The sequence below is a fragment of the Caloenas nicobarica genome, chromosome 5, assembly GCF_036013445.1.
Source record: "Caloenas nicobarica isolate bCalNic1 chromosome 5, bCalNic1.hap1, whole genome shotgun sequence".
Taxonomy (NCBI): domain Eukaryota; kingdom Metazoa; phylum Chordata; class Aves; order Columbiformes; family Columbidae; genus Caloenas; species Caloenas nicobarica.
The window spans coordinates 2,760,946-2,786,430 of record NC_088249.1 but is presented as its reverse complement, the minus strand read 5'-3'; the positions used below and the strand labels follow the sequence as shown (position 1 = coordinate 2,786,430).

At 47.4% G+C, this 25,485-nt stretch overlaps 1 protein-coding gene across 1 annotated transcript in view; it reads left to right on the top strand.

Moving 5' to 3' along the window:
- The first annotated feature begins 16,548 nt into the window (after positions 1-16,548).
- TMEM260 (transmembrane protein 260) overlaps positions 16,549-25,485 on the top strand; it is a 36,696-nt gene continuing 27,759 nt past the window's right edge. Inside the window, exons 1-3 of the mRNA XM_065636136.1 lie at positions 16,549-16,666; positions 21,890-21,921; positions 22,676-22,827. Coding sequence (XP_065492208.1) covers positions 16,549-16,666; positions 21,890-21,921; positions 22,676-22,827 — 302 coding nt within the window. The remainder of the gene's footprint in view (positions 16,667-21,889; positions 21,922-22,675; positions 22,828-25,485) is intronic.

Here is a 25,485-nt window from a genome sequence, read left to right as displayed (position 1 = left end):
TTTAACTTGTCTTAGTTTTTAGACTATGTTTACATCAAGCTTTCGAACTATTGTCAATAAACCTGAAGATCAAGAACTTGGATCGTTAAAAACCCTGCGATTCCCTTGGTCCCAGCAACCAGGGACTTGCTCTGTCACAAGATGCTTGATAAGATCTCAGGAGCTGGCAGTGTTATCTTGGTAGAGGGAGCTTTTTATTGAGGGTTTTGTTTCTTTCCTAATGAGGAGTGTCCAGGAACAGGCAGGGAATGTGTGTACTGCTGGAGGGATCCAGGTTTCATTGTGCTTGGAAATGGCATCTTGTCTGGTGACAACTTACCCAAAATTGGGTCTGCTACAGTGTGCTGGCTGGAAAAAAAAAGAAAGAAAGAAAAAAAAACCCCATAAAATATTTAAACGCCTTTACTAGGAAACACCTGTAGTATGTGATAGGTTTCTTTCTCCCATATAGGTGTATTTAGGAATAACTAAAAGTCTGTGTAAAACTGCCTTGAGCTGTTCTTTAAGTTAATTATCACTTCTTTTGGTACTATGAATGGCTGTTCAATGACACTGTCAGCGAGTGGAATGAACCAAATTACTTTAATTATGGAGTAATTGCACAGAGTGATGGTAATTAAATCTTGATCAGTTTAAGTGAGTGAATTAATTGCTCCAACTTGGAATGCACACCGCAGCAAGAGGAGTTGTTTTGTAGTTTAATTAACACCAGCCACTAAATTCTTATCATATCTAAAATGCTGACAATTAATGAGTTTGATTCTGCTCTCACCTTAATAGGAACTAGGACAGAACGTATGCTGAGAAAGGTAGTTGTGGTAGCAAAACGACAGAAAACTTAATATTCCTGTCAGTTGTGGAGATATATTAGTTATACTCTCCGCTTTGCCTTCCAGTGAAATGTGCAAATAGAAATATTTCCATATAATTAGCTTCTGGCCCCATTTTGTTTCAGTACTCACTGATCTGCCGTACAGGAGACATTGCCCAATTTGTTAACGTTTTAAACTTCAGCTGCCTGTTTTCAGGTGATTTTTAGCCTCTTCCCCTCGCATCGTCCAGCGTGCTGCTCCCGTGCTCGATGAGCGAGCTGCCTCCTTCCCTGCGCCATGTGCAAACCAGTTGCTGTAATGTAGGTGTGTGATGGTCATCCAGACTGCTCCTTAACGCCACGTCTGTTGTCTGCTCTTGTCCCGCTCTCCTTAGGGAAATCCTCGCTCTGTTTGGGCTGTGTGGGAATGGGGGAGACCTTGCTCAAGGATCAGGGGGACATGGAGGTTGTGATGTTGCTTCTGGTGCGCGGAATCCCAAAAGGCAAGCTGAAAATAAAACCCACAGTGTCTTGCCACACTGGTGACGCTGCTTAAGAAGCACTTAAATGTAAAGAAGAAGGGAGTTTCCAGAAGATGATGTGACTACAGGTTCAGAGCAGTAAATTTTAGCTTATTTTATGAAGGAGGTAAGAGAAGGGGGGAGACTCCCTGGAATGATACCGAACGAGGCACTTGGCTTACAGGTGCTTTTAAATGGTAAAATACCTGTCAGGAACACCTGGCTGAGCCACATACACACCCACAGACCGCTACATCTTTCACTAACAGCACGACGAGGTGCTAATTTACTCCATGGAGAAGCTGGTGGAGGTGTGATCCCGAGCTGGAGCTGTCATCTGTGAGTTCACACCCATCACCGACTCACCAGAGCACTGGTGATGGTCACCGACCCACGTCTTGGAGGGCAGCGGCCACCGCAGGAATGCTATGGCTTCAGTGGCACCAAGGTTGAAGAAGGTTCCAAGTATTTGAAGGTATTTGAGAGAGTTTGGGTTGTTCAGCTTGGCGAAGAGAAGGTTCCGGGGAAACCTTATTGTGGCCTTTCCATGCTTAAAAGAGGCCAGCAAGAAAAATAGGGACAGACTTTTGAGCAGGGCCTGTTGTGATAGGACAAGGGGTGATGGTTTTAAAATAAAGGATGGGAGATTCAGGCTGGACATGAGGAAGGAATTGTTTGTGCTGAGGGTGGTGAGAGCCTGGCCCAGGTTGGCCAGAGAGGTGGTGGCTGAACCATCCCTGGAGACATCCCAGGCCAGGCTGGACGGGGCTCTGAGCAACCTGAGCTGGTGCAGATGTCCCTGCTCATGGCAGGGGGGGCGCTGGGGGAGCTGGGAAGGTTCCTTCAAACCCAGACTATTCTGTGATCCTATGATTTAATTGGAAATTGTAACCATGAAGTCTCTGAACTTGGCCAAACATGCTGAATTTTCATATACAGAAAACGACACACTAGTGTGACCGGTGGCACTGCCCAGCTTGCAATACCAGACCAGCCAGTGTCCCTTCATGAACTCTAATTTCTGTTTTCTCTTTAATTGGTGCTAAGAGCCAGCACTGTCACTGATCTGCTGTTGCTGAAATTGCTCAAATTCTCCACATCTCGTTCTGATCTCGGTCATATTCCTCCACTCCTCCCACATCCCCACTCAACCGCATGTCTTGGACACAGGCACAGCTACAAGAGCTAAACCCCTCTGAGTGATATCTCCTCTGATTTGAATTGCCATTAGCTCATGGCACAACACCATCTTTTTGGAAAAGAAAGACAGACTGTGCTGAATTAGAGGTATTTCTCCATCCATTTGCAAGATTTCATGGAGTTAATTCAAATTCACGGCTCCTGTGGCTGCCATGACAAAATCACAGCCTTAGAGATGGCCAAGGAATTCCCATTTGTAGGGATTTTTGATCCCCCGAGGCGTACTCAGCTTCGGTGAAGGACACAAGCCACATAAGGGGTTTAGAGAGCAGCTCTCTCCTGCTCTGTACAACCACACTCACCAATCAATTTTCATTTGTTTTAAAGTGTCTCTTACTGGTTTACTGACATAACATGGGCAAGTGATGGCTAGGGTGTCACTAGGTAGCATCCTAGATTTTTATTTTACTTTTTTTTTCTTCTTTCTTAAGTGACTTCATTCCCAAGCTGGTGCATGATGTTTGACAGGGTTAAGTGTGGTAGGAAATAGTCATGTCCTGAGGATATCTGAAGGTAACAGCTTTTTTTTTCTGGAAACTGAGCCCCTTGAGTGCAAGGTCCCGCTGTTTGATTTGGTGGTACCAGATTAATTGGTTGAGGACTTGTAGCAGCCCGAGGTTGCTGGGTTGAAAGCAGCATCAGCAACTTACTTCCACACTGGCAAATGTATAGCAGGGTGGGAAATGCCAAATCACTTTGCTCCACATTTCCCTGGAACTGGATAAAAGCCAAAATTTTACTCCTATCTTTTTTTCCTTCCTCCAATACCCTGTACTGCTGTTTCTTCTGTGGGCTCTACGCCGCATATTGAAGCCCTGAACAGAGCAAGCTGTGCCAGCCTGGGTGGACTTTCATCCCTTTTGCCACAACCACACAGCTTCTGCCCCTGTCCCTGTACATGCAGAGCCACCCCCTGTGCTTTTGCATGGTGTAGGGATGGGACAGCGGGATCCTAAAAAAGAAAAAGCCAGCGAGAGCCCCCAAATGCCCTGAGTCCCAGCACAGCTTGCAGCCACACGAGCAAACACTTCGCTTGCCCTCACCCGGCACCACCTTCATTTTGGCAGCTGAGAAGTGGCCACAGAGCCCCCTGTGCTGCACATACCAGCGACCTTCGGGCACCTGCCTGAAAGACCAGCCGCAACGTGTGCCACTGGGAAGACAGACGAGGAGCAGAATTCCATTATAGGGAGGGTCTGGACCCACTTGGACCTGAATTCCCTCCAGGTCCTCATCCCCGTGGCTTTCCTTTGGGTGGCCCCAGCCATGCAATGCCCCCTCTACGCCTCCTGCCTGGCTCTCGAAGGGTGTCAGCCCTCTCCAAAGCCACTGAGGTAAGTATGACCCTAAGTGACTCGTAGTAATGGTGCAAAAGTTTGAAGGGACACCCTCGCCGCTGCCTCAGCGATGCAGCTCCCCTCCAGAACCCTTGCGATAAGGAACAGCATAATTCTGCTAATCCCATGCAGCCGTAGAGAGCTTTTCTTTCATTTGCCGAATGTATGAAATCCATATGTCATCAATCTCTTTCTGGTGGCTGGAGCCTGTTTATGAAGCTTAAATCTCTGGCATGTGGCTGGGAGCACAAGGGCCAAGTCCCGGCGCTTGCCAGCGCAAGCTTCCACCTCCTGTTTCGCCTGCTTGCCCTCTTGTCTCCTTCCCTTGGCAGCCGGCACCCCCTGTACCGACTCTCATTTTTATTTTAGGGGAACCAAACGGTTCCTGTTGTAAACGGGGTGGTGGTGGAGCAGCCCAGAAGATGCGCTGTTGGAGCTGGGAGGAGGCAGAGCCGGGCAGCTGGCTGCGTGCCTTCCCCCGGGGAGCACCGTCACCCCGGCTCCGCGCTCCAAAGCCTGCTTTCCAAATCTCCTGCCAGCCCCCCTCCAATCCCCCAGATAAGCAATTAAATGAGTTGCAGCAGGGTCAGCCGCCTGGCCTGCACCAACATCGGAGAGCTGAGGCCACTTAAAAATGATGGTTCTGCCTAATTTGTGTGTCCTGGGCAAAAATCAGCCCTTTGTGCATATTGATTTTGCTTCAGCGCCTGGTTTGGGTTTTTCAAATTGTTCTCCAGAGGTTGGGTAAAGGAAATGGGCAAAGGGGGCTGGTTTTGGAAACAACCCAGCCCACCACAGTGGCAATGTGTGGCTGAGGAGGTCCTGGGGTTGGCACGGAGCGGGCTGGCAGAGGATGAGCGTGATGGAGAGGTGACAGACCCGCTGGTCAGGACCAGGGTGCCAAGAACATTGTCCCACCACTGCCAAGCCATCCCCGAGCCCCAGGGTTGCCCAGGCACAAAGTAGTTGTGTGGGGGAGACGGGAGGGAGACCACCGCGTAGAGATGAGCAAGGGGGAACAGGAATGAAGCCCGGGAATGGCACGTGGACGGGATGGGAGGCGAACTGATGTGGGGTCAGAGCCCTTCTCCCTTTATCTTTGGGAGATTTGGGTAGCTTACTTTATTTTAGTCCCTTACAACACATTTACATAAAGCTGCTTTGGGCTGAGTGCTTCTTAGTGCTAGTCTCTGTTCTATTTAAACATAAATGTTTTAAAGTGCACAGATAGGTTTTTAACAGGAAAAAAATTGCATGTGAATTACATTTATTTCTTGTTTACCCACACAGCTCTAGCCAACACTTATTGACAGATTAACTTTCACTAAACTTTCTATGTAATATGTTTTAAAAACCCACTTCAAGTACAGATTCTATTAGTTCCTGACCTTATGTTTTAAGAGGAAGAAAGTGGCTTTACACTCCATGAAATGTGTTAATGCATGGATAGAAGCCCTCTTATCCTCCTGCTTACATTAGGTCCAATCAGGAGAATGGATTATGTTTTTAATAATCTGACATTAGTACTAAAAGTAATATTTAAGGCATTAGTCTCTGTAACTAGTGCAGCGCATTCGGAGCTTTCTCTTTGTGTGTGTGTGCGCATGGCTGCGTTAAAACATATGTTTATGGAACAATGCATTAGCCCAAACTGCCCAAATATATGGGGAGAAATTGGGGCAGCAGATTACTGCTGACATCACTTTTTCAATTAGAGGCAGAGGGAAGATTTGAAGGCCATTTTAAAACTGATTATGGAGGGCAGGGATTAGAGGCTGTTAGAAACAGGAGGTCCTATTCTCTTCCCAGCCTTGGCCTCCTGGAACTGCATCGACTTCAGCAGTGGATGCTGCTTTACGGGGTGGAATAAGGCCAGGGCTGGTATGTATAGATCATCTGTTACATATGGGGCTGGACCACTCTGCCTGTTTGAGACCCTCAGAAACATTGCACAGGACAGCGGAAGAAATTTGGAGTTCCCATCTCTAAAGCAAATGCTTTAGTGGAAAAGCCGAGTCTTCCCGGCTGGTCTGGGTATCCTGGTGGGTAAACACTGAACCCCACTGGCCTGGACCTTCTGTTGGGCTGTTTGTTATTGACTCAGTCTCCACATGTGGTTTGAGGGACATTTAAGTCACCTCAAGCTCTAATGTCCCCTGCATCCTCTGGAAAAGACAAAAGGGAGCTAGAAAAGAAACATGGAACATCATGAGGAGGAAGAGATGCATGTGGCCACCACCATACAGAGGAGTGAACCAGGACCCACCACCCAGGCAAACTTCTCCAGCATTTAATTCCCTTCACTCAGTACCACTCACCTTACTTCTAGGTGTAGTTTATCTAATTGCAGCTTTTAGCACTTCAGGCTCACTTCGCCTTTGTCTGCTCAATTAATCAGCCTTCCAGTGTCAGAAATCTTCTCCTCATGGGGTACTTTACAGACCACAGTCAAGTTACCGCCTACCCTCCTCTCTGCTAAGCTGTAGATTGCTAAATGGAACGGTGAAGGGTTTTTTTTTAACACCCCTACTGGTGCTTACAGCAGTTTTTAGATCCCTCCTATGTTTTAACGAGTCTCCTTGGGAAGCCTAACCTGAGTCTAACACTCCAGAAATGCTCCCATCAGTGCTGGACACAGATATAACTCCACACCCACCATCTCCAGGGCAGACACGCTCCCTGTTTGCAAGAAGCTGAAGCCAAAACGCTTCATCTTGTATTCCTCGGCTGCTGAGAGAGCATCCTTCCTGAGAGCATCCTCCCTTTGAGCATCCTCCCTTATTCTCATATGCACCTTCCACTCCTGCATCTTGTTGACAGCAAGACTCTCAAATTGCGGCGAGGCTCTGGCTTTTCCTCTACCGATGGCAAACAACGCTTATCTCTGCAACATATGTGCAGTAACTGTTGTTTTGCGGCAGAAGGGAAATCCACAAGCTATCCAGCCACCGCACCTGCCTACTTGGACCAAATTCCCCTACTCGTGTTTGCTCACTGGAGTTAAGCAGGTCCTGGGCTGGGAAGCCAGCTGGGAAATCCAGTTATTACAGGCACACACAAATGAGCAAAGGGCAGAGATGGGCAGCCGTTCCGATTTGACCGCAACCGAGGGAATTCGGCAGCTTGCAGTCCTGACTCTTTATTTTAATTCCAGCTGGCCCAAGACGGGAGGAATTCAAGGGAGCCAAAGGAGGTGGGAGACAGGATATCCCCCACCCTCCAATCTGGGCTTCTGACACATCTTGTCTGGAGCGCAGGACTAATGCAATGGTTCAAGGCGGCCACCCTGGAGTCTGCAGACTGTCCTTGTGTTCCTCCTGCTCTGCTACGGCCTTTTTTAACACCGAGGGGCTGTCTGAACGGCCTCTCTTTGTGTGCAACCTTTGGGCAGAATGGCTGTTTCGAGCGGGTGTGATTTTGGCCGGCGCAGGGGAAGGAATAACCAGGAGGAGGGATGGGTTATGCAAAGTTTATGGTGTTTAGCCGACAGTTTCCTTCACCAAAGCGCTATGGAGCTGGATCCTTCCTGGGAAAATGAAAGGCGAGACCCCACGGATGCCTCTGTCTTGCCCTTGGTGTCTCCCAGAAAATAACAGGAGCGACTCCCTGAAGTCAGAACCTCATGGGTTTTATTCATGTGTACAAAAATTAAATGAATTTTAAAGGGTTTTCTTGCAGTTTTCCTACTGTTCTTTCCAGTCGGCCAGCCGCAGTGGACAAAAAAACAACCTAGATAAGCCGGCAGCTATATGCGTGAACAACCCACGGATACTACGCTGCTCTCTGCAAAAGCTTTGTTTGGGAAGGTCAAGTTGTACGGCATTATCTCATATTTAGGAGTGAAAAAATCCACAAGGTTCCTAAAAATCGTAAAAAAGGGCATAATTATCTCATATATTGCAGAAGAATTATCTGTACTGATTAAGCTGTTGCTCGTTAGCTCATCACGCTTATCAAGTCACCGACCAGCAATGCCTTTGGCCCCAGCAGTAATGATAGCACAGAACATTTGGACCACCTTGGGTCACGATGCACCCGTTTTGCCTTTTTTCCTGCTAATATCATGTGTAAATATATGCACAGCTGACCCTGCTAGAGAATCCCTTGTCCCTTGCAAGAGGCTTCGGTTCCTCTGCGTTTCCTTTTGCGATGTAAGTTCAGACAGATTTGTGGAAAGCGGGAGATTTTGTTTGTGCCTAAATCTTTTTTGTAGGATTTTCTTTAAAGGCCTTAATGCCGACGAAAAACAGCAAGAGGCAAACTCTGCTTTTGGTTACACCGAACGGGGAGTAAATCAGCCGAAGGCAGTGAGGGATGCTGGATTTATCTCAATGAAGGCAGAAGCAGAGCTCGGTCCCTAGCACTTAGCTATTTTCTGCACCAGCAGTTCTGGCCTTTGAAAAATGAGATGCATTTTTCTCATTTTGGCTTGTGAGGAGCCTGAAAATACCAGGCTGCAGAAAACAGAGGAGGAGAAGTCGGAGGCTTGTAAATTGTAAGCGGTGGCACATCAGGCACGTTAACATAAAAGCAGACTTTGTGGTGACTACCGACCACATAACTCTGTAGTCACCCTCTCCAGAGCTCTTAGATGCAAGAGAGAGGAGAAGGAGGCTGTAGAAGCTGTTCCCCTTCAGTTAACGTAACATGAAGGTTTTGAAGGTCTCAAGAACTGCCCTACGTACATATTGTTTCTTTTTATCTGCCCTTGAAATAACAGTTTTAGGAAACATCATTCTATTCTGCAAAGACCTTAGTGTCTTGCTTTATGTTGTTTTCATGTGATTGTCAACTGCTATTTGGTGTTAAAAAGATGCTCATGGCGAGATCACTCTACCCCAAATCCAAGATTAGGCAATGCCAGATTGGAAGTTTTCTGTCTTAGTGGGACCAGTCCAACTGTCCCACTTTCCCCTCTGGAAAGATTCATTCGCATGACGATTTACTGGGACTCTGCCTTCGGTCCCTCTTTCATATGCACAGTCTGCAGCCCCTTGTCTCAGCCACCTTAGAGCCTCCAGCATCTTCATCAGCTCTTCTTCGTTATGATTTACAAATCATCATTCATCCTAAGCATCAACTGAGGCATGACCTGTGGAAGAAAAACAAAACAAAACCCAGCCATAGGCATTTGGGTAGAGCATACTGTAACACTCATGCTGCAGAGGGACATATTGAGGTTTTGTTCTGGTATTTTCTAACTCTTGAGAGCCTGACATAGAGAAATTGGTGTGTCCCTTTGCTTCAGCCTCAGCAGCAAAAGCTCTGACAGCACCTGTGATAAAGGTTGTATTTGAACCTGGGCCCATATCCCAGATTGCCTAATGACCATCCTCCGAGGTCACCAGCTGATGTTCAGATGGCAAGCTTCGAGCAAGCTTTGGGGCAGGCCAGGAGAGACCTAGGTTTGTGTTGTATTTTAAAATGTGCTCAGTTATGCCCTTACTTGTGATGCAGACAGCTTGGGCAGAGCGTGCTTCCCTCACCTGCTTTTTTGCTGTTGGGCTCTGGCTCCTTGTGGTGACATCCCACAGCTGCATTCCAGCTGATAAATTGAATTTGGGGTCCTTCCTACAACATGTTCTACAAGGCAGCTTGCTTGCACATGGACTGCTCGTGCAATGCTCTGCCCACATGGGCACTGAGCAACTGGCGATGTGAATGGGAAGTCAGGCCTGGGTACGCGCCAGGATTTAATCTGGATTTAATGTAATCCATTTAATCTGTTTCCTAGCCTGGCCTTCTACAGGAAATGGAGATGGAGCCAAAATATCTTGATTCTGGTTTTGTGCTTCCTGATGTCTAAGGTGAACAACTGCAGCACCTGTATAGACCTTGAGACAAGTGGATGGAGGATGTTCAGGAGCATGTAGAGAGGGCAGAGATCTGTCTGAGCTCTGGGGATGTTGCTGCCACCCACACATACGTATCTGCTGAACTTGGACATACTCCTCTCAGCCACCAGTATACCAGAGGAAACATGAGAAAGGTTTGGTAAACGCTTGTTTTTTGAAGCTATGGAGAATCTCGCTGTCCCAGCCTGAATTTTATGGGAGAGTTTTGCTTAAAAATTACGGTGTTTTGCTCCTGTGTAAGAAAAATACCATCTCTAGGGCTGCCACCCACTGCAGCAAGGACTAAGAGGGCTGAGCCAGAGATCTACCCCTAGTCAGACCAAGAAAAGCAAACGAGTCCACTCAGACTAACGAACTCAAAATCCTGCCCACGGGCTAACCCTCCAGCCCTCTCGCCTCCAAAATTTGGATTTCTTGCATTAGAGCTCTGCAGGTAACGCAAATTATCCCAGAAATATATAAGGCTTCACACTGCCTTCCTCCTAGGAGGCGTATGTGTGGTGATGGGATGTGAACCTCTTCTTTGTGGAGCAGTTTGTTGATGAAAAGAAGGGAGTTCTTGGCTAAAGTGCATCTTGGATCACCTTCTCTCTTGCTATTCTGTACTACCTGCTGTTGTTCAGCATCTTCACAAGTCAATTTTGGCCACATATCAATGCATCACAGTCCGGGCCAGTAACCTCATTTGCGCAGAATGCCTTGGAGGACAAAAGTTTGCTACTATAACATCACCATAGTGAGACTAATACAACGACCTTATGGGAGAACACAGATTTTTTAAACAGACTCTGGAGCTCCATCAGCTTCCAACTAGAATAAAAGACAACCCATGGTAGCTTAACCACCAGTAGCAGCACTAGGGATTTGTTCAATGCAAGAACACAAAGAAGATATGGCAGAGCCGTGTAGGAAGACACCGGTAAACACAGGTAAGCACAGTGATTATGAAAGGTGAAATTCTTGTCCTGCTTGAAACTCATCTTTTGTGCAAACTCCATGAGTTTCAGCTGATGCAATCTGATCACAGCCTAATAAATGGGAAGAAAACAGAGAGGACTGAATGTAACATGAAAAATTCTTACAGAATCACAGAATAGTTGTGATTGGAAGGGACCTCTGGAGATCATCCAGTGCAACACCCCTGCTCACGCAGGGTCACCAGAGCAGATCACACAGGTCGGTCCAGGCGGGTTTGAATGTCTCAGAGAAGGAGACTCCACACCCGCTCTGGGCAGCCTGGGCCAGGCTCTGGCACCTCCCAGCAAAGAAGTTTCTCCTCATGTTCAGATGGACCCTCCTGTGTTTCAGTCTGTGCCTGTTGCCCCTCACCCTGGCATTGGGCACCACTGAACAGAGTCTGGTCCATCCTCTTGACACCCACCCTGAGATATTGATCTCATTGATCAGATCCCTCTCAGCTTCTCTTCTCCAGCTGAACAGCCCCAGCTCTCTCAGTGTCTCCTCATCACAAAGATGCTCCAGACCCCTCAGCATCTTTGTGTGCCTCCAGTAATTCCTTGTCCTTCTTAAACTGGGGAGCCCAGACCTGGACACCTAGATGAGTTATCTGATAAGTTTTACTGGAACTGTGAACACAGGTGAAGAAAAGGGAGCTTGAACCACTGGAGACCCCTGAAGCACCGTTTGCCGTCGCAGGTCTTCAGCTACCTGCTGTGTTTGAGCATTTCTCCAGGCCACACTGCGAGTTTGGCCTCCAAGGCACAAGATGGCAATTGGTGTCCTACACCTGTAATTAAATGAAGGATGAAAAGCATTTAAACGTGTTTTGTGGTGGCAAAAAGCATTGCCTTCTTGTAAATACTAATCACAGGGTAACTCAGCGGTCCAGGGATGAAGGGAACAGGGCCCTCATGTGGTGCATCAGCTGCAACTGTGAGAAGATGGTCTCTAATTTCGTTTGTGGAATCACTGTGCCAATCAGACACCAGATCTGCCAGCAGGGCATGCGGATAAATAAATAACATTACTTTAAGGAAATCAGGTGTGAAAACACAGAGCTGATTGTCTTGAGTTCTGGGAAAACCAGCTGAGACAAATGAGATCTGTGGCTGCTCAGTGTGTCAGAAAACCAGCTGGATGGCAGCTAAGACTGGTAGAGGCAGGAACTGGAGGTCTTCTGCAAAAGAACAAAGCCTGTCTTACTAAATTGCAAAATCACGGGAAACAAGATCTGCACAGGGAAATTACTTCAGTCTATTTTCTTATTTGGGGAAGAAAATGAAACCGATTTTTGAAATAATGAACAAGCTGTCCTGTGAGCCAGCTGTCCTGGTTACAGCCACGTTCCTCCTTCCTCCCACTGCACAGTCTGACTTGGGCATCTCCCTTCTGCCCACCTTTGCAAGAAATGGCCGTGACTATAATAACATCTGGGACACCTTGACCTTTCTTTTGAATTTTGAAGGATTCACAAGCTCTGGGGGTATCAGAGTGAACGTACAGTGCAATCACCTTTCAGTACTTAAAAGGGGCCAATAAGAAAGATGGGGACAGACTATTTAGCAGGGCCTCTTGTGAGTGGACAAGGGGTGATGGTTTTAAACTAAAGGAGGGAGATTCAGGCTGGACACGAGGAAGAAATTGTTGGCCCTGTTGCCCCAGGTTCGCCAGAGAGGTGGTGGCTGAACCATCCCTGGAGACATCCCAGGCCAGGCTGGACGGGGCTCTGAGCAACCTGAGCTGGTGCAGATGTCCCTGCTCATGGCAGGGGGGGCACTGGGGGAGCTTTGAAAGACCCTTCGAACCCGAAGTATTCTGTGGTTCTATGATCACACAAAGCTCAGTCCCTTAGACACCCAGGGCAAGGAGCCACCTCTGCGGGCACACAGGTCCCCACATGCTCTGGGTGACCCACCACATACAAACTGGTCCTTGCTGGTCCATCCTGGGCCCTGCTGATAGCCCAGTTGGTTGCAGATGGAGGCTGCTCACTTCAGCAATGTTGAACATGAGGCAGTGAGAGCCCCATGAGCAGGGCCAGAGGGATGCTCGCTGGACCAAATGTGCTTTTATTCCACTTTATTCCACTTGGAATTTCCCTCTGCACCATGTCTAGCTACTGCAGTGATGTTGCTGTAAATGTGGGATACGAGTCTGGTCTTCCCACATCAAAAAAAACCCCAGAACAAACCAACCAACCAACCAAAACCCACAACCAACCAAGCAAACACACACCACCAAGAAGTCATAAAATGCAGCTTATTCAAGCCACTTAAGAACAAATAAAAGTAGCGTAATCTTCCTTTCTGTGCTTTGCAGGCAGGCACACATCATCAGTAGAAATCCTGCCAAACTTCTTGTTTAAATATAGAAGCAGTGCTTATTTGTGTTGTTAGTGGTCCCCATGAGGACCTGCTTTCCTTATGTGGGGACATTGTTTACGATGAAAACCAGGCTGGCTACTTTGCCATTAAAATTCTGCGCCAGCCCAGCGCTGACAATATTGAAGCTTTCCTAAATGTGTATACACGTAAGTTCATTAAATGGATGCTGACTGTTGTTACACAAGTACAGCAGTTGAGTGCTTTCTGTATTAACCTTATCACCTGAGGGGCAAAAGAAAAGGTTTAACTAAAGCTTAGGACTAATTGAACAGTATTTCAGTATTTTCTTATGTAAAACTGGTTCTGGTCTATTGTTTTTATTTATTTGCAATAACTGTGCTCATTCAAGTTTGTAATGACACTTCCATGGGTGAGCAGAATTTGCTTTAAGTATTATTCTCCCTTCTCCTATCTCCTGCCTCCTCTAAAGTGTGTCTCTCAGGAGAAAATCTGCAACAGAGCCTGGTAAGAAGACAAGTCTCTAAGTACACAGTCATTTTGGGGAGATATCTTCCCAAGCTGTGTTTTTAAATTACTTTAGGAGTTCCTGTTTATTTTCTCTGTCTGCCTTGGGTATTTCCTACGGAGCATGAAGCAGGAGGAGATGGGAGAGAATAAACCTCTCATAGAAAGGTGGGAGGCATCTTGCCATCAAGACACCGCACAAACCACCAGCACTTTCTTTGCTCAGTTGCCACTAGAGTATGCTCTCGTGCTACAAGTTCCAGGGATTTTTTTATTAATAAATCAATATGTATAGTGCAAGGCCACCTATCAAACACTTTCGACTCGTCCTAGTGTGTTTTTTTTTCTGAGCAATACTTTGTTTTTATCGCTGTTGAGCCCATCCTCAAATCTTCGTGCAAGTCTGGAGGGTCGCTGTGTGTTGCTCTGCGGTGGGGTGAATCTAACATGTGTTTGGACAACTCTCAACTTCCAGAGAATGAATGAAAACAGTTAAAAAATATCTGCCTGGCTCCAACAAAACAAAAAAAAAGAAGGTCCGCATGTCCCTCTTGTCTTGCTCAACCCCCTGGCTTATGCTTGGTGAAGAAGGGGGAGTCAAATACCCTGAATTAATGGATTTCTGCTTGCAGAAGAAAAATGTAAATGCACTCTCCAAAGCATTTGTGCCAACATAAAGTGTGTCTGTAATCCTGGCCTTTGAAACAGTGCTAGTTATTCAATAAGATAAAGGCTGTTGTGAGCCTGCCCTACCATATTACACCAAAGTACTTTGTCACTGGCACCCTAAAAGTTCCAGTTTCTGCATGACAAAGATACAAAACAACTTCCAGGACAATTAAAGAATAGTTTGGCCTTACCATATTATTACCAGCCATTCTTCCACATTTCGATATTCGCCTTTAAATTGCTACCTCCCCCATCAATATAATTGTAATTAGTCACGGTTAACATTTGTCTTTGTCTTTGGATGCCTTTTCCAAGTTAAATACAAAAGAAAGAAAAATACCCCAAAGAAAAAAGCCACGCTTCGGGTAAAGAGCCTCGCCACCAGCCTGCTTTCACACACAGACTGCGCACTTTGCTGCTAAAATTACATTTTAGCAGCCCCAACGGGTGCGGGAACAATGACCCCTCTCATTACCATAGTGACAATGGCTGGCGGAGGATTGCAACATATCTTTTTCTTCTCCCCGATGAACCTCAGCCAATAACGGCAGAAACCTGCCAAGGAGTTGAGTATATTGAGACTCACCCGGTCACCACAGAGCTGGGATGGAAGGCAGCCACGAGGGCATGGCTGTCACTCAGCTGGTGTTTATACCCTCAAATACTTCAAACAAGCCCATTAACTTCTGAGCGGGTCGCAACTTTGGCTCCTTTCGCCGTCTCTGTGTGTACCAGCGTGAAGAGTGTGTGAAAAGACCGTTCCTAAATTCCCTTAATGTCTTTCTCGGTTTCGGCTCGTGCCCTTTCGGGGTTTTTTGTGCCGGCGGTTTCAGAACGTCCTTCGGCTTCTCCAGTCTCCAGAACACAATATGTGGTTTTTCAGTCATGTCAACCCTTAATCCTGCTCTTTTTTTTTTTTTTTTAAATAAATGCAAACCTAATTTTCTAACGTCTCCACTTAGATCTAATCCACATGGCTGTTTATTATCCTAGTTACTCTCTTCTATACCTTTTTCATTTGTATTCAAAAGCCTCTCTTTAATCTGTCTCAATTCTCCAGGTACGGCCTCGCCGCTCTTTCGTACAATCTCATAATGATTTCTATGGATGTGTTTTAGTCTTCTGTCGATAGGTCTCAGGATGCTATTTGCCTTCTTTAACTACTCCCACAGCGGGAATCGCCGCTTTTAATATTCTATATGCTGACACCTTCAATCATTTTCTTCACCAGCATCTCGTGTAACCCTGTTCAGGGCATAAATCTTTATTATCTGTGTACTGCCACACTTGTGGCCAGCAGGACTAGGGAAATGATTGTCCCCATGGACCGGGCACTGGGGAGGCCGAACCTCAAATCCTGGGGGCAGTTTTGGGCCCGTCACGCCAAGAACGGCCTTGAGGTGCTGGAGCGAGTTGAGAGAAGGGAACGGAGCTGGTGAGGGGCTGGAGCACAAGGGTGATGGGAGCGGCTGAGGGAGCTGGGGGTTCAGCTGGAGAACAGGAGCTGAGGGGAGACCTTCTGATCTCTGACCTGCCTGAAAGGAGCTTGGAGCCAGGGGGGTCGGGCTCTGCTCCCCAGGAACAAGCGCCAGGACCAGAGGAAACGGCCTCAAGTTGCGCCAGGGGAGGTCGAGGTTGGATCTTGGAACAATTTCTTCCCGAAAGGGCTGTCGGGCATTGGAACATTGAACATTGGTGGAGTCACCATCCCTGGAGGGGTTGGACAGACACATAGATGAGGTTCTCAGGACACGGGTCAGTGCCAGGGGTGGGTTATGGTTGGACTCGATGATCTTGAGGGGTCACTTCCAATCGAAATGATTCCACGACTCTGTGTTTGTACATGAGGCTGTCACACAGCGGTAGTTAAAATACATTCAAAGGATGGTGCTCCAGGAGGCCCCGCGCCCAGCGCAGCCCACGGGCCCCGAGGCACCGCCACCTCCCTGCGCCGCTCCCGCCACCGCGGCCCGCCCCGCTCCCGCCCCCCCGCCGCTGCGCGGTGGTTCCGCCCCGTGTCCACCCCCGCCCCGCGGTGGTCCCGCCCCGCCGCACGGCCGCACTCACCGAGGGGCACGCCTCGGCCCCGCCCATTCCGGCTGTACCAACTCCTCTCGGCGGGGGGAATAAAGAGGGCGGGAGGCTGAGCTTAGTCGCCCGACCAAGCCGGCGGCAGCTGCCTGTTCCCTATCCGAGCGCTGTTAATAACGGACGCTCCAGGGAGGCGGCCGGGGAGGAGCGAGAAGGCGGGCGAAGCGGAGCGTCGTCCCCCCGCGGGGCGGCGAAGTGGCACGGCCCGCCCGCCGCGCGCGGCCGAACCCGGAAGTGGCGGGCGGGGAGACGCACATGGGCGCGGGGGCCGGCAGCGGGGCCGGGCCGGGCGGCGCTGCCGGGGCGCTGGGCGCTGCCGTGGCCGCTCTCTACACGGTCACGCTGCCGCCCGCCCTGCCCGGCGGGGATGCGGGTAACGTACCAGCGCCGCCAGCCCGCCCGAGAGCCGGGGAGGGGCGGTGGGGCAGCCCGTGGCACCGGGGCGTGGGGACACCCCACCGGGACCCGCGTTCCGTAGTGGCTGGTGCATCGCGGTTACCCTTCGGGGGGGTGGCGGGGGACTGAGCCGTTCGGGGCTGATGCATCGCAATCATCCTATAGGGATGCTCATTCTGTAGTGCCTGGTGCGTCGCTGTCACCCCATAGGGCTCCTGTGACCCCACAGGGTTGCTGTCACCCTATAGGTCCCTCACTCTCTAGCGGCTGGTGCATTACTGTCACCCCATATGGTTATTGTCACCCCATAGGGGCTCTTGCATTGCTGTCACCCCATAGGTTGCTCACACTAGTGGCTGGTGCATTGCTGGCACCCCATATGGTTATTGTCACCCCATAGGGGCTCTTGCATTGCCGTCACCCCCTAGGGTTGCTTATTCCATAGGGTTGCTGTCACCCTATAGCATTGCTCATGGTGCATTGCTGTCACCCCATAGGGTTCCTGTGACCCCACAGAGTTGCTGTCACCCTGTAGAGTTGCTGACCCCATACGGGCTGGTGTGCTGCTGTCACCCCATATGGTTGTTGTCACCCCATAGGATTGCTTATTCCATAGTGGCTGGTGCGTTGTGGTCACCCCGTGTGATTGCTGTCACCCCATAGGGTTGCTCACTTCGTGGGGTTGCTGTCACCCCATAGGGTTGCTCACTTCATGGAGTTGCTGTCACCCCATAGGGTTGCTCACTTCGTGGGGTTGCTGTCACCCCATAGGGTTGCTCACTCCATAGGGGGCCAGTGCCTTGCTGTCGCCCCACAGGGTTGCTGTCGCCCCATAGGGTTGCTGTCCCCCCATAGGGTTCCTTGCGCCACGGCCACTGCTGTGTTGCGGTCACTCTATGGGGTGCTCACCCCTATAGGGGCTGGCACATTGCAACCCCCCCACAGAGCACTTTCCCCACAACACCCTGTATCAGAGCGCACACCCCCAGAGCTGGGGCACTGCCACCCCCATGGGGTGCCCACCCCCGAACCCGGAGCGTCACAGTCACACCTCGGGGGGGCTTGTCCCCCTGGGGTCCCTGCAGCAGATGTGTTGTCCTGCCAGATGTGGGATGATTTGAAAGGTCTTTTCCAGCCTAAATGATTGTATGATTGGGGATCGGGCCGTCACTTTCTCTGGTCTGTGTGGCCGCAGACGATGCAGCATTGAAATCTCTGGATCTGTGCGTCCAGAATTGCAACTTGATAAAAGTGACGAGCTATCCCAAACAGCCCAAAATTCTCCTGTTTGGTCCTCCTGCAGTTTTGTTGGTTTACTCTGGTCTTGCTTAAAAAATGCTTTGCTTTTGCAGCGTGTGTACAGCTGTGATTTGGGGATAGGAGGGCTTGGATTTTGTAAGGGTTGCTTTGATTTTTTTTAAATTTTTTTTTGATGGAGAAGGTACCCAGCACACTTTCCTTCTTTTGTATCCCAGATGAGCACTGAGTGAGTCTGTTCAACTCTTGGCTGTCGCTGATTTGGGATTCAAGCTGTGCCTTAAATTCCCTATAAATAAATGGGCTTTTAATAGATGCATGTATTTTATAGCTTCAGTATGCATGCAGAGAGGGGTACGCGTTTTAACTACAAGTCTTTAAAATGTTCCGTTCGATTTTGTTTAAAGTTACGTGAAAGACCAAGCGCTGCTTGGTAAGAGCAGGATGGTTTTGTCTAGCCGGGTTGAAGGCAGCCTGTATTTAGTGTAGCTCTTCACGCACAAATGTAACATTGAGCAGTGATTCTAGTGAGAGTTATTTGATTTGAAGATAACAGGACAGAGCTGTTTTCGTGACACCAGCCTCATCCTGCTTATCTGGCTCTCAGAGCAGGGATTTTGGTACGTAAGTGGACGCTGGTGCAGACTTGTCCGTTTTCCTGTGTTTGGATCAGAGGGGCCCTGTTGTCAGAGCTATATTAAAAGAATTTCTTTTAAAATCCCTTCTCCATAGAGCTTGCATCCTCCACTCCACACGAGGTGTGTGAGCGTGCCCTGGCTGGACTAGCACCCCGATCGCTTTTGCTTCTGCTCCCAAGAGTGTAAACGGGCTGGATTTCCTCCTGGTCATATCAGTTAATACGTGTTCATCGATATATTTACCATTATTGCCATTTTGTCTTTTAAAGTGCTCCCCGACGGGAAACGCATCTCTATGAACGTGCAGGGTGCCTGTGCTCTGTGCTGTTTGTGCTGCATGAAGGCCCTGGGAACCCGTTTTTTTTTATTGTATTTGAGCCTGGGTTTTGCCTCCAGGATGCAAATAACCATTAGCACCCTTGGCAAAGTGGATGCAGGTTCTCCCGATGAGGTGATGAATCGGTGCTGGGATTCATTCCTCGCTTGATGTGAATTACCCCGGTAGGTCCAGGCAGCGCGGGAATGGGTTCACCCCGCTTTCCCTGGGCTATCGTGCTCATTTTATCCCATTTCGGGGGCAGGAAGGGGGATTGCTCTTTCCCTAATTTCCGAAGGCATCTGGTTCTTCCCAGCCCGGCAGCTGCGTGTATAGAAATGCAAGCATGTGTGTAATGATACCAAGGACACTAATGGGGCACGTGCTGCGAACGGGGGTGCAGCGGAGGTGTCCCAGGAGTGGGCGGATTGGGGGCTGGATGCTTTCACAGGCAATGACATTAGAGGAAACCTCTCAACATGCTGTCCCCTGGTTAGCCCATGACCTTGCTCCCCATCTCCCCTTTTGGTTTTTTTTTTGTGGGGTTATTTCACTGATTCCCATGGGATGCTCCAGCGCTGCCCGAAGTCCCCGGGACGGTCCCTGCATGTCCCTGATTAACGGGGCTCAAACTTGTGCCGTCAAAAGCGCTGAGGCTCCTTGTGTGAGTAAAAAGGTGCTTAAGGATTTGCTGGATCTGCTGTCAGGCAGGGAGTATATATATATATATATATATATATTTTTTTTTTTTTTTTAAACAATCCGTATATTTTTAATTGTTCCCAAAGTCTGCAGTAGTCTGAAAATGTCAAAGGCAATAGGTGCTTTCATTGGCAGCTTTCTCGTGTTACTAAGTGCTATAATAAAGAAAGGAGAGAATGAATTTTAAACCTAATTTGGAAACATCCACGGATGTTAAAGGAACTTTAGAAAGGATCAAATAAACTCAAGTTAAAAGAAAAAAAAAAAGATATCCCAAACCTTCCCACTGATGTTTCAGACATCAGCTCCCAACCTTGCTGGGGATAAATCCATTTTCAGGCAGCGTTGGGCCTGTTGCCCAAACACCTTTAGTGGGGAATCAAACTGGACGGTCAAAAACTTATTTAGACCAAGATAATGCAGGAATAAACTCTTCAATTTGAGCCGGTGTCTGAAGATGTTCCAGGTCATTCTCTCTCATGAGAAATATGTTGAAATCAAGTCTGGGGGTGCTGTAGTCTTCCTCTGTGTGTTTCGTCATTTAGTAATAGTGCTCAGCACTTATCTAGCCCATATTTTCACTTATATGTTGCCCACAGAGGCTGTAAGTGATGCCCAGGTATGTGGGTGGCGATGGAGAATTAACCTAATCTGAAGTGGTGGGTGTTTTGTGCTTCTTTTGGTTTTCTCAATGGAATTCAACAGGTCTGCAGCCCAGGAGCTTATTTTTACAAGTTTTCTTACTTTTTCTTCCTTAATTCTTACGTGTCAAAGTTGTCTTGCGGGCTTTCAAAGCTTGCCAATGGCACCCACCAGTACTTTATTTTTTTTGTTCTGGTTGGTTTGTGTCTGTGTCGCTTTGCGGTCATTCTTGCCCGTGATGTGAACCGATATCGTAGCAACGTGTGTGAACTTTATCTTGATCTTTAGCCATTTTAGATGCGCGTTTTGCTGTATCCCAGAGGGACTTTAACGGAGATGGAGCCGTGCCTGGCTCGGGAGCAGCATCCCCGTGATGCGACGGGCATCCACCCTTAGCCCCTGGGGAACCCCCAAATTTAGGGTTTTCTTTATGAGCATCATTTTCTGCTGCATGTAGGGGGATCGGTTGCTTCCCAGCCCTGGAGCTGCTGAACACCATAGGGCTCAGCTTGGGTGGTTTTCCTATTGCATTTGCTTTTTTGGGGCCATCTTGCAATAGGTCGAAACTTGCATTTTACTTTTAAGATATATTATTTACTGAGTGTTGAGATTTAAAGGTGCCGTTTGTACAATCCTCCTCCTTTGCGTTGGATGGTAAGGATATAATAATGTGCGGGAATTTAAAATATCGTTAATTTAACGTTTAAAGCCAACGGTGCCCTTTGTTTTGCGTCTTTACCGTCTAACGATGGGACAAAGCTACTATGACTTTGGCACTTGTAAAATTAGCTGGACTAGTAAGACCAAGCTCTGCAAAATTGCATCGTGAAATTTGAGAGAAAGAAGGAAATTCAGCCATAATTTTTAATGTCCTCCCCCCTTGGTTGTGTCCTTGGTCCCTGAATGTGTTGTGCCTATTGAATATGTTTAATATAGGCCGTTCAGGAGCGTTGCAAAATGCTTCAGTGTCAAGTGCTCTAAAAATGCCAAGTATTATTAACTGTTATGCTAACGTGGGTCTTTTTGCGGCAGTTATTTGTCCTGGCATAAAAGGCAAGTGAAATGCAAAATGTAAATGGTGTTTCTAATGGGAGCGGCTGACAGGTACAAAAGTTACGTGCGAAGCAGAAGCTGCAAGAATTAATTTAACGTCACGGGAGAGCAGCGTTCCCAGATGTGTAGATGCAGATTTGCATGATCGGTGATTATATTTCCCCCTGTATAAAACTATAAAGCTGCGGGGTTTTTGATGAGAAACAACCGGGTTGTTTTAGAGACAATGCAGCTTAAGCGCTGCAAACTGTAGTGCTTGAAAGTTATGGAGTCAGTTGGGTTTAAATTAAAAATACACACGCACAAATGTCTGCATTGTGAACATCTCGGGCCATTCTTTACCCGAGCCTACCTATATTTTTACTTATCTGTTCATAAAAGTCTCGCGAAAACATACAAAAGATATTTTGTGCAATGACATCAGAGGGAGAAAATATTCTTAGAAAATTTCATGCTGTTAAATCTCTACAGATTTACAGTTTTATCCAGTCAAATTAATGCAAAACCCCAATGCAAGCATTTGGATTTTGAAAACTTTGGAGGAGTGTCATTTCCTAATAGTAATTATTGGTTTTACATTATTTTTTCACAGGGGAGCTGATCACAGCCGCATATGAGCTTGGAGTAAGTATTAGTTTTATTGTTTAATCAATGCTCTCATTAACAGTTTTAGGAATTAAGGAAGTTTAATTAAGCATGGAGTAAAGTAGATTAATTTATTTTCAAACCACAGTTTTTACTAACTTATAAGTACAGCACGCGACAATTTACTTCAAGTTTTAAATCCAATTAAACTAAATTATAAAGCAAAGGCTTTACTGTATATACAGTAGCTGGCTTATTATCAACCCAAATTTTGTATAAGCTGGGGAGAATAAAATAAATCGGGTTAACAATTTTAATAAGTTTTATTATTTAATAAACTTTATTATGGTGCATGATCCCTTTAGGCAAGACCTTAGGACTGTCAGTGCGGTGGTAATCCGATAGCAGTGTGGTCTTTCAACTTGCTAACCAATAAAATAGTTGAGAAGCTGCTTTTTTTTTTTTTTTTTAAGGAAAAAAAAAAAAGGAAAAAAACCAGGCTTTTGAATGACCCTAATATACTGTGAACCCAAACAAGGAGCCCTTTAAGGCACGCTAATGAAACGTGGCACCTCCTTTTCTCGCCGCCTCATTATTATGGGCGAGACGTGGAGCCAAATCCACTAAGGAAAAGAAAAAAAAAAAAAAAAAAATTATTCGTGGAGTTAAAATTGGTCCGAAAGGATGAGAGGTGCCCCTCAGAGACCCCCCAACCCCGGCTGATATATTTTTTTTTCCTCCTGATTTCGTAGGATTTCGCCCCTTTTCAGCCCTGTTATCGCTCTGTCCGTAGGTCGCGCACCCTCCCGGTTACCCGCTGTTCACGCTGCTGGCCAAACTGGCGCTGGGGCTGCTGCCCCTGGGCTCCCCCGCCCGCCGAGTCCATCTCCTCTGCGGCTTCTTGGGAGCAGCTGCCGCCTCTTTGCTTTTTTACACGGTTTTCAGGTAAAGTCATTCGGGGGGCGTTATCTCCTCGGCGTGATGCTTGGCCGGGCTTTTCCCCGCCGGCTCGGGACGTTTCCGACGGTTCCCTCTGTTCCCCTCTGGCCTTTCTCCCTTTCCAGCTGTAATTAGTTCCTCTGATTAACCTAACAGCAGTTTATTCTGAATTTGACCTTCTTTCCCGCACAAAAGCCCTCTCCTTTTAATTTTTTTCTTTCTGTTAAATAATAATAATAGTAAGAATAAAAAGTGCGCCCTTTCCCTCGCGCAGACGTGACAGGCTGTTCGGGCTCATTATCACAAATCACCGCTCGGCTTAACTAACCAGAACTAATGAAGTTTGTCGTTCTCGAAAGATGCAGATGGTCTGTTTAAATTAACAGGATGAGCTTCACCTTATCGGGAAACCGTGAACTCGGTTTAATCGCGGCTCCCGGCGGGGGCGGACGGGCAGTTGCCTGCCCGTGGTACCCGTGGTACCCGTGGTACCCGTGGTACCCGTGGACCAGGGCGAGCATCCGTGTCGGTGCCGTCCCCCGGCATGGGGGGACACCGACCCCAGCCCGTCCGCTTTTTCCAGACCTCTAACCTTGGGAGAAAAGGGAACAATCGGGATTTGCACGTGTGGTTTTTTTGGGAGGGGGCGGTTCGTTAACCCCGCTCGTCTTTGATGTGCGAGTTCTGGCTGCTCTTAACCTCAGCCTGACCCATATTTGAGAGGATTATCGCAACACGGACAAACAATTTCTGATGTTCTTTTTTGCGGGGAAAATAGGGCACGTTTCTGGGCTGTAAAGAGTGAAAATCCGAAATGGTATCGGGGCGCTTTGGGATGAGACGGGGCTCTTTCTTACTGAGATTATTTTGACAAAAGCCCTTTTCACCCACCCGTTGCCAGAGCTGCGTTGCCACTCGGGAAAACCTTCTAAGTTGCACTTGCTCTCTGAGAAATAAAAGCAGGAATAAATGGGGGGGGACCAGACCCTGCACAGCCCCAGATCCCTGAGATCACTTAAAGTTTGGTCCGCGGGGTCCGTCTGTCCGGTTGCATCTCCCTCTGCTGCTTTTTCTACATCCCCTTTCAGTGCGTCAACTCCAAAGCACACCCACCGGAATAGCTTAAGTAATTCCTGAATATTTCTATAGGCGTTTAAAATGATTGCTTTCACTGTTGGGTAATACCTGTAATTAAGTCGGTGTTATTTAATTTAATATCCCGTATTTTATACTGTATTTGGGGAGCTGGCAGTGGCGCTGCCCTCCCGTGCACAGCGCCAGGCGCAGCCTCAGAGCAGAACTTCTTTTGATTATATTAAAAACTCCTGCAAGGAGTCGCTAAATATTTTGAATATTGGGTTCTGATTTTTTTTTTTTTTTTTTTTAATTATGATCGTTCCTGTTATTACAGTCACTGTGAAGATCCGTCCTGCTTTTTAGTTTTAACACCAACTTGACCTTTCCTTCTGTGCCCGTTTTGTGCATATGAAATGATGCGATCATCGCTTTAGAAAATGAGGAATGCTGGAGAGAAATTGCAGGCTAAATTTGGGAATTATTTTTACACTCCTAGAAGTTCGATATTTTTTGATTGTTTTTGTTTAATTGGATTTGGAAACCGTTACTTCTGTCAGATTTAAAACTTGCATGAAAGAACGGAAAACCTGGAACGGAGAGATGATAGAAACTATCAGGACTTATAGAAAATTATTTCGTAGATACGAGGCACTGACAGGATCAGTTATTCAGCCTAGCAGTGATTGATTTTTTGGAAATGAATCATTAGGTAGCGTGGGTCAGTTTTATTGCCCAATTACAATGTTATGTTTTTCCTTTTAAGCACCTTAAAATTGATTTATTTTTTATGACATTCATTTAGCAAAAAAAGTTCTTTCTTTCTGTTGCCATCTACTTTAAAAAAAAGAAAATTTCAGAAAGTGTTTACTGGCACCGTATGCGTGGAAGCCGTAACTATCTGAAGGCGGCGTGTTTTGGTTTTAACCGGACTTGTCCCTACTCACAAAGGACCTAAACCGGTCTATCAAATCCCCTCACATTTTTGTGATTTAATTAAAATTTAGCTGATGGGGTGACCGGAGGAAAAAAACAAAGCGCCCGCTCCTCGTGCCGCCCGAAACGTGGACGTTAATATGAGAATATGTAGATGTTAGGCGTGCAAATAATTGATGAAGTTCACATCCGTGGGGAGCAAATCTCGCTCCTCAAACAGCAGCCGCCCTTCGGCGGGAGGAACCATCTCTATGGAAATGGGGCTGACGCTGCCCTATTGATCGCAGGGAAGAAGACATTATACAGTGTCAGTTGGGTTGTTACAATTTCATTTGTCGCCTGACCCGAACTTAACCTCTAAAACCTTTTCTTTTCTCCCCACCAGCCGGGCAGTTTTGCTGTTTACCCTCGCGGGGTTTTTTTCTCTGCCTCCCAGTACAGTAAATATCACCCTTCTTTTTTTTTTTTTCCCCCTCCCGTTGACTCTTCTTTTCTTTTTTTTTTGTTTAAGAAGCATTTCCCAAGTTTATACCTTGGCCGATTAGGACAATTTCTTTTACCGGCGGTTCCCTCCGCGGCCGGGTCGTGTTTGGAATGTTACGGCGTGTGCGGGATTAGGGTCGAATTTATTCCTCGAACAGATTTCTCCTCTGC